Source organism: Acanthochromis polyacanthus, chromosome 8 (genome assembly GCF_021347895.1).
Source record: "Acanthochromis polyacanthus isolate Apoly-LR-REF ecotype Palm Island chromosome 8, KAUST_Apoly_ChrSc, whole genome shotgun sequence".
Lineage (NCBI taxonomy): Eukaryota > Metazoa > Chordata > Actinopteri > Pomacentridae > Acanthochromis > Acanthochromis polyacanthus.
Genome location: NC_067120.1, coordinates 29,022,648 through 29,032,356, shown reverse-complemented (window position 1 = coordinate 29,032,356; position 9,709 = coordinate 29,022,648). Strand labels below are relative to the sequence as shown.

At 39.2% G+C, this 9,709-nt stretch overlaps 1 protein-coding gene across 1 annotated transcript in view; it reads left to right on the top strand.

Moving 5' to 3' along the window:
* The first annotated feature begins 3,396 nt into the window (after window positions 1-3,396).
* ntrk3a (neurotrophic tyrosine kinase, receptor, type 3a) overlaps window positions 3,397-9,709 on the top strand; it is a 163,079-nt gene continuing 156,766 nt past the window's right edge. The window contains exon 1 of the mRNA XM_022212044.2: window positions 3,397-4,176. Coding sequence (XP_022067736.2) covers window positions 3,899-4,176 — 278 coding nt within the window. The 5' untranslated portion in view covers window positions 3,397-3,898. The remainder of the gene's footprint in view (window positions 4,177-9,709) is intronic.

Genomic DNA, 9,709 nt, shown 5'->3' with positions numbered 1-9,709 from the left:
CTTCTAATCAGTGCATGATCAGTGCTGACAAGGCCAAAGAATCTTTTGGATGATTGACTGCTGTGCTACAAATGAGAATTGTGCTGAGATCTGCTGTTATAGCTAATGTCTGGATGATAGTTGAACCACAGTTTATTTGTGATACTTTTTATATGGTACATTCTGAATGAGTTACTGGGCTTCATGTTTTTTTCCACCTTAAATGTTTTATAAATTTATAATATCCAGATCCTCTCAAATTGATAAATGATGTGTTTTGGAACAAGAAAAACAGATAGAACAAGAAAAGCACTCTGTACTTCGCCAAGGCTGCTCAGTCATTGTATGATTTCCAACAGATAGGTCCTGATAAGTCCGCAGCAGTGGATTTGAAGTAGGATCACAATCATGTGATCACCAGCAGGCAGCTGACGTAGTGTTCACCGGTTGTCATTGTTACAGTGACGCTGAGCCCCTATCCCGAATGATGCAGAAATTTTTAACAAATCCACGAATTCAGAGTAAAAGCTGCATGACTGCCGAAATTGAATAACTTGGTCCTTGTGTAATTTCTGACCCTCTCTGAAAATTTCATCCAAATCTGTTATTCCATTTTTGAGTAATGTTGCACACAGAAAGACAGTTTGACAGACTAACAGATGGACAAATGTGCAGCAATCGTCACATAACTCTGCTGTGTTCCTTGGAGGAGTAATGACCTAATAGTAAGAACTCGCTTTTCAAGTGGAAAGGTGAAGGAGTGATTCAATTTGATAATTGCAAGTTGATCACAGAGCTAACACAAAGAGACAGACACCCATGCATGCTCATACAGCAGTTTGGAAACACAAGTTAACCGTCCGTGCATGTCCTCGTCTGTGGGAGGATGTCAGTGAAACTCAGTGCAGGCACAGGGAGAAAATTGCAAACTATCAATATGAAATAATAACTTTTAATCAGTCTGAGCTGAACTTTGAACAAGCTCTTGTGAAATCTGAACTTGCATTGTTCATTGCGCCTCACACCATGCAAGTGCTAGATGGAATAAATAAGACACTGATGATTTTGACATCCTCAAGGGCTTAATACATAACATAGTCTAGCAAGAGACGCAAAAAAATATGAGGTCTTTGATCTAAATTTTATGGTGGCCAACAGGGGCCAACGATCTGCAACTTTCCAAAACTCCTCAGTTCAGGAAAACAGCTTCAAGTACAGAAACGATGCAAAATCACAAACTCAAACACAGGTCTAAACGAGGTACAAAAGAGGATCGTGGTGCAAATGAAATAACACGCTGAAAAAAAACCAAAACGGGCTGCTGAAAGAGGAACGATGCAAAGGAGAAAACGATCTCCAAACCAAAAAAACGATCTGCAAACTAAGAAATGATTTCCAGAACATGAAACGATTTCCAAACCAAGAAACGATCTGCAAACTAAAAAACGATTTCCAAACCAAGAAACGATCTTCCAATGAAAAACGCTGCATTACCGGTCACTACAAACGGAGCAGGGGACCCTCTCGGCGTAACAGATGGGATGGAGAGAGAGAGACAGGACCGGACAGCTGCCTGAACCAGTGTCTTTGCCTGAACTACTGTGCATTAAAATACAACAGGAACGGTAATGTGACTTTCATTCGAGTATATTTATTATTATGATTATGTTTGTATCACTACATATAATGCTGCACATACATGACATTTATTTTATTGTATGTTACACCAGACGTTGCAAGGCAGCACATTTGCATTTGTAGATTAGCCTGAGAAATAAGCTAAATTTATTAGAGATTCCCTTATTACAGTCCTCCATACCTAAACCATGTCTTTTTTCTTTTGCAGATGTACTGTCCATTCTGTGGATCTGTGCTTGGAGCTTCTGATGCCTTTTGCTGTGCATGTGGCAAAAACATAACTTTTTTAAAGCGTGTTGCACAACCCAGCACCAGTGCAGGTAAACAGATTCAGGATTTTGTAACACAAAATGATTATAAGTGGGCTTGAAATGTTCGGATCATGTTTTTGTATACAAAATCACTTCTAAATATCACTATCCTGGTTCAGTAACTGGCATTTTAGGTGTACTAAAATGTCCTACAGAAAGTAATTTTATTTAAACATAATTAAATGTAATTAAGCCCCTCCTTATTCTATGGCACGGACACATAGTGATGATTTGGTTTCAAAATCCTCTGCAGTGCATATGTATAGTGTTATCCTCTGGTACGCCTTCCCTATTGCGTCCAGTGAAAGGCTCATCTGAACCAGGATAGTGATATTTAGAAGTGATTTTGTATACAAAAACATTATCTGAACATTTCAAGCCCACTTATAATCATTTTGTGTTACAAAATCCTGAATCTGTTTACCTGCACTGGTGCTGGGTTGCAGATCGTTGGCCCCTGTCGGCCACCGTAAAATTTTTTAGGTTTCTAAGTTACAGGATTAAGTTGATCCACATTTAACATCTTACTCTCTTAGAATTTCCACCAAGTTTTTAAAATTGTTTTCTATCTATCTATCTATCTATCTATCTATCTATCTATCTATCTATCTATCTATCTATCTATCTATCTATCTATCTATCTATCTATCTATCTATCTATCTATCTACACACCTGCACACACATGTATACAGTATATAAAGTGACAGTCAAAAGTTTGGACACACCTTCTCGTTCATTTGTTTTTATCTAACTATTTTCTACATTGTAGATCAATACAGAAGACATAAAAACTATGAAAGAACACACACTGAATTACGGCGTAAACAAAAAAATGTTAAACAGACCAGAATATCTTGCTCTAGATCAAAATTGAGGCAGGCAGATAAAATAACTAACATGTCACTCCAAAAGTCAGAATACCACATCACATTCTACAATCAGTGTCCCACATTGAGGTGTGGAGACATTAAGCCATAGGTTGTTTGTGCAACACCATATTATATGCATATCTACATTCTATTGTTAAGTGACCTTTCGTGGCTGTGTGAGAATGTTGTTTCAACAAATGTCCTAAAATAACATTGTAAATTGTACGGGCCTACTAGAGAGTATATCCTAACAATCAAGTTATACACAACCTAGACATAGTGACCTTTATGCTTTGGGGGCCACTGTTTTGTTTTAGTATTTTTGGTATTTTCCATTTAAATATACTGGAAAAAATTGAACAGTGTGCTCAACCTTGCAGCATAGGATGTGGGGCAGTGGACCTGTGTGTGTATATATAGCTACCATCTACTGTGATTTGCTTCTTGGATTGCTGTGTGGGAACTGCGCAACACATAACTGCTCGTGTGTGCCGCTGAGTGTGCGTGAAGCTGTGTCAGTTTCCATCGTGCCCAGTAGGTGGGACTGGAAGCTCGGAGGAGCCAGTGTTTCTCCCACTCTCTGCCTCCCAGTGTCTCTCTATGTCTCTTCACCATCTCCTACGCCGGCTAGCACAATAGCGGCAGGAACGTGGGGGCGGTGGGGGATGGAGGGATGACATAAAACGATGCAGGGAGAAGAGGGAGAGAAGAGGACCGCGCGCTCAGACCCCTTCATGTCATGTACCTGGAATATTTTCAGGATTTCTCTTCTTTCCTCCTTTTTCCTTCACAGCCTTTTTTTTCCCTCAAACGAACGGCCGCCCCCTCCCCCTTCACCGCCCCCCCGACACACACACACACGAACACACGCGCGCGCACAGACACGTACATACGCACGCACATAACATACATGGATATGAAGGGAGATGTCTTATTTTAACATTTGGACTCAGAAAGAAATAAGGTGAAGGCAGCGCTTACATACATTCACATCCACGTAAGGGTGAATCAGACTTTGAACCAAAGGATTTGAACCATTTTTTTTACTGTTACTGCCAATCAAAGTTGCAAAGATATCTCGGGGCTTGAGTCGTGACAACATGGATGTATTCGGAGCGCTATTTGGCGCATTCGGAGTGCATCGCCCTCCCAGGACGTGGTGCTGCTGGAGGGTGTTCATTCTGCTCAGCGTCTTCGTTCACAACTACCTGAGCACCTTGCTGGATTGTCCGCCCACCTGCACCTGCTCGCCCACTGAGATCTACTGCAATAAGTCGGACAACAGCAAATTCTTCCCGCTGCTGTCCTTCCAGTGCACCGGGAGCGCCGGGAACAGCACAGGCAGCATTGAGGATCTTTTCCAGAACATCACCTCCATGTAAGTGCTACTGCTGTACATCAGAGCTCCAAAACGCTCAATGTTGGTGGATTTAATTGTAGCTGCTTGTAAAAATGCCCTGCAAACGAAGGTTGGCGTGCAAATACGAATGTTGAAGTGTGATTTGGACAACATTTACATTTTATTCGAATTAGTTTTAATGCAAATAATCCTTTGTGTGTTCACTTTTACAACCAGACAAGAAAACGATGCTTTATGTGCTAAAGCCATAGAGTATAAGCTAGTGCCAAATCGATTTTTAGCTGTGAATAAGATTCCTTAGTCGGAATAATGGAGAGGCTTGTCATGTGCAATGTTCTGTTTGGTTAAACAGGTGTTTGTCTTGTGGGAAATCAGGGCCGTATTTAAAACTTTGATGAAATATAATGATGCCATTGAAACAACTGAATCAAACTGCGGTGTCCACTTTAACCTACAGAAACCTCTCATATTATAAAATATGACTGAACTTTTTGTAGCCTGTCCTAGTAAACTGGACAGTCAAACTAAAAGTGCACAATGAAAAATTTAGGTTCACAAAAGCCTGGAAACATCTGAAAACAATTGTATAAATGGAAGTCACTGTTTATTTTTTCTCTTATACAGTGTATGTCCATATATCAACCACTCACTAGGCTACCACCTTTCTAAAAAGTTTTCAAATGTGTCTGTCTTGTCCTAATTAATCACTTAATCTATGCACACAGTTTAAGTGTAGAGTCACAACAGGGTTTCTTCAATCCCTTAATCATTAGTGCAAGACTGAAAAAGCTGAAAAACACAATGTAAGCTTACCTTTGCTCTGTTGAGGATATGTTTTGCTTTAAATGCTTACCTTCACTAATGCCTTATGAAGTCTATTTTAATATGACAAGTTTGAGTATATCTGAAAATGTGAAGGATTGTGCCATGGTCAAACATGTCATGAGATATATTTTACAAACATTTCCGTTAATCAGCTAAGAGCTCCAAGCTTGTCTGAGCTGAGGTATACTGATCAGCAAGCAACAGAGTACACTGAGACCATGGCAGCCAGCATGAACAACAAGTAAAACGAAATGTTTGAAAGCTCCTTTGACTGTTAATCTGTGAATACATGAATGTCAAAGGGTGGTACTTGACCTTGACCAGAATGACTTGGAAATTTCTATGTGAAGTAGTTCATTTTTCAAAGAGTGAACATTTGAAAAGTGTGAAATTGTTCTCCAGTCCTTTTAAATTGAATTAGCAACTGGAGGATGATTTGAAAGCCCCTCCTTTTGTCCACTTGGACGCGCAAAATCCGGAATTTGTCTCTAAACATAATTATTTCTCTTCCCCAGCAGTTAATGCAGCACATTCCTAAATGTCTTCAATTTTATTCATTGATGCCAGAGAACAGTTCAGCCTGACAGATATCCCCAAATGGCTTTTTCGTTGCATGATAAAAGCAGTCGTGACTCAGTTACTCAAAAGCATAAATTTGAGTCTAAATTTGAGTTTCCTTGAGATGAACAGTCAACAAGTCACCCAGATATCCACGGCAGCCTTGTATTCTCTGGGTGGGTACTGAATAAAAAAAACACTGCTGATCCTATTCATTCATGGCATGAGAACTGCAGCCAATTGAATTTTTCTCAAGAAATCCTATCACCTTTGGATGAAGGCCCTAAACTAAACTCTATGACCAAACCAAAGTCCATCTCATGAAGAACATCTCTCTATGTGTTTGGTCTGCAGGATACTCCCCATGTATCTTTCTGTCACCTGGTGCAAACCTACTCAGCTTTCAAAATAGGACGAAGTGCCACAGCTAAGTTAATTAAGGAACGCTGAATATTGCCCTGTCATATATTTCAATACTTTCACTCAGTCACTTACAAAATATATCAAAAGACACCAACTGAAAGACAGCAGCAAAGCTGCTACTGTATCCCCATGCTCTCTAAATAAATATATAAGTACTCTCATTTTTTAGTCAGTAAAACACACATGTCGTACACACACCAAATTTGTCAGCTGTCACTCCCTCACCGCATTCTACACCTTAACAGCACCAGTGGTCTCATTGTCAGTGTGTTAGATATGAGCTGTCACTGCTTCCTTGAAAAGCAAAATTCTCGCTGTATCTGATCAGAGCCTTGCTCAGATTGTTTTTCTCTATTTGTATGAATTCCATCTTGTTGCTGCTTGAAGCAAAATGAACACAGTCATCATGCTTTCACACAGTGATTCATAAGGGGGAACCCGGTATGTGTAAAGGGCACAGAAAATTGTGCACACTGCAAAAACTCAAAATCCTACCAAGTCTGTTTGTCTTATTTTTAGTCAGATTGTCTCATCCCACTTGATTTAAGATAAATTCACTTAACAAGTGACATTTCAGCAACATAGAGGGACTTGTTATAAGACAATGCATCTTAAATATCTTGTTAAGTCAAACAATCTTGAAATTGTCTTGTTTTGAGTTGAATTTTACAAGAAACAAGGTTCATTTTACTTTTCAAACATTTTTCAAGCTGAGGTGTTATTTGTAGACGCTATACAATCTTGATTTAAGAAATAAATTTCACTTGATTCAAGTAAATGTGTTTTATTGGAAAATCACCAATTAGTTCATGTTGTCAAGTTTACTCATGCGTTGCATGCAAATTCTAAAATAAACTGATAATTTCAATACTAGACTTGTTTACTTGGTGTAGAGTTATTTATAAATGAGGGTGTAAGAACCACAGTCATATTTGCAACTAATGTGTTTTCAACCAGCTGTATGCGGACGGATATCTTAAAATGCTTGAATCACACTGTTTAATCTTGTTTGAAGGACAAGGTGGTCTTAAATCTAGAGTCATGACACTGTTACACAATTTAAAATAAGCAAAATACATCTTAAATTTTGTGCTCAACAGTAATGTTTAAAAAGCAAATGTCTACTTTTGAGTAAAAACACCTGCTTTTAGGCATAGCTGGCTTACCCTAAAACACAACACTTCCAAATGCTGTCAAATCATGACTAAATATTAGGATTTCTAGCTAACTGTGAGAAGACATATCTCAAAATGCTTCAGTTAATCATTGTAATCTTATTTCAAGTACAATCTAGAGAAGTGCCGCTATAATACAACTCAAAATATGTTTAATACCGAATGCCCGGATAGTTCAACGGGTTAAGTGGGCCACCCATGTACAGGAGCTGGTCCCCGACACGCCGGCCTGGGTTTGATTCCTGCCCACTGCCCTTTGCTGCATGTCTTCCCCCCACTCTTCTCCCTCCTTTCCTGTCTGTCTCCACAGCACCTATCTAAAAAAGGACAAATAAAATGCCAATAAGTTTAACACATCTCAAATTAGCAGGTTAAATGAAACCAAAAATCTATTTTTGACTGCAAAACTACTATATTTTTTAATCATGTTTGACCTATTTTAAGACACCTAAGCTTGACAATCCTGGTAAAACATAGCTTAAAATACATTTTCCCTGCTAATTTTAAGATCTCAATATTCTAAATATCACATCTTATTTCAAGAAATCTTACCAAGCCCTTTTTCACTTGTTCTACTGGCAGATTTTTTTTCACTTATTTCAAGGTAGAAGTTCTTTTAAATAATTTTTTCTTGTTTTGAGAGGGGCATTTTTTCCAGCGCACATCCTAAAATGATACTTTGCAGTATATAATATAGTGTGATAGTGAACAAAACCAAAAATGGCACTTTAAAAAACACAGAGGACAGCCGATTCACTTTTTTCATTATAAAAAGAAAGAAGTGAATCAATGATTATTATATATTATCATTATATAATATTATATTATTATTATGATTATTATATTAATAATAATGTACCTTTGGCAATGAGCAATACATTTAAACATGATAAATTAGCTTTCCCAACCAATAGTCAAGTCTGAATTGTACAATGAATTACAGAATACAAATGAAAATATAAACACTAGTGCCTATTTCCTGTAAGCAAAGAAGAATTTTTGGTACATGTAAGTGTAAGGATGTTAAAAATGTAATATTAGATGTGGCTAAGTCCCTGGTTATGCCGCCAGGTTAAGTCACTCACTGTTAGGTGAGAAGAAAGTATAGATGTGTTTGCTGACTGCCGTTAGAGTCCATAAAATTACAACACCTCTCAGTTGTCCAGTTGACCAACTGCAAACTGTGGCAGTCATGTTAAATAACTCTGGAGCATCAAGTTTTAAAAAGGGTATCTGCCCACTTCATCCCGCTAGTTATGTGAGGCTTATATTAATGCAAAGCTAGGATTTTGAAATGCCAGGTGCTGAGCTGTCAGAAGAATGGTAGGGTTGTGCAGGAGCAGCAGGACTCTGTTCAGAGGCTTTTTCAATTTTGAAATACTTACCTGTTGTTTACTGTTGGGCCTTGCCGTCTCTCTGAATAAAGAGAGAAGCCTACAAGTAAAAGTAACAGCCTGATAAGTAACAAAGGGACAAAGACACAAACAAATACTGCCAGACCACTTAAAGTCACACCTGAGTATGACCTGAATTGAGTCCTGCCACCCCATTGAACAGGATTGATTCAGCGCCAGAATCCTGAGATGCATCCCTGACATCACTGACCCTGCCGCTGGGCGGCACCACCTCCTTTCATTACCCATGTGACGACTTGTAGGAAGGAACTCCTAGTTTTGTGCTGCAAGTTACTTTAAGGGAGCAATTAAATCAATGTTCGCACTACTTTCAACATAGGCTGCAGTTCCTGACTTGCTATATGAGTAATAGTCTGTTTCAAGTGTTAAGCACATTTTTTGAATCCAGAGAAACGCTCAGCAACCCAGACATTTCCCTGTAGCTACGGACATAGACAATATCCTTTTTCCTGAAGAAGACAGGCTCGCCAAACCCTGTTTCTTGAACCGAGTTCAACTGCTGATCCTCTCCTGCCCCACCGAGGACAGCCGAACCCACTCTGCTTTAGGATGCCACAGCAACCTGCATGCATTCAGATCAACGGATAGGCACTTGAACCCACACTACTTGCTGCTGAAAGTAAGAGAGCTCCTGTCTGGACAGAGACTTAAAAGATAGCATGCAAGCTCATCTGTTTTTCTGTGTGTTTTAGGACTGCCATGCCCTTTTTGTGTCTGACTGGTTGTACGTTGGTGTTTCCAGAAGGTGTTTATTCATTCATTGGATAATTGCTTCTAGCTTGTGCTGTTATACCTATGCTTATAATACATGGCATTTCTAATGAGATCAAAGACCAGTGGGTGGCAGAAGAGCAAAAGCTCATTTACCCACCTCTGAGAGATAGAATCGCGAATATTGTATCATCCACGGCTGTTTACCTCACACCTTTCGGGAGCAGGGTTACTCCTCTCTGTTTGTTTCCTCTTTACTAACCCACACTTAGACTAACACACACACATGTCTGGTTCTTATATCACCGTGGGGACTTACCATTGACTCCCATTCATACCTAACCCCTAACCCTTACCCTGACCTTAACCAACACCAAAACAATGCCTAACCCTAAAGAAACTTTTTTGCACTTTTACTTTTTTCAGTAACAACAACATGGCCAA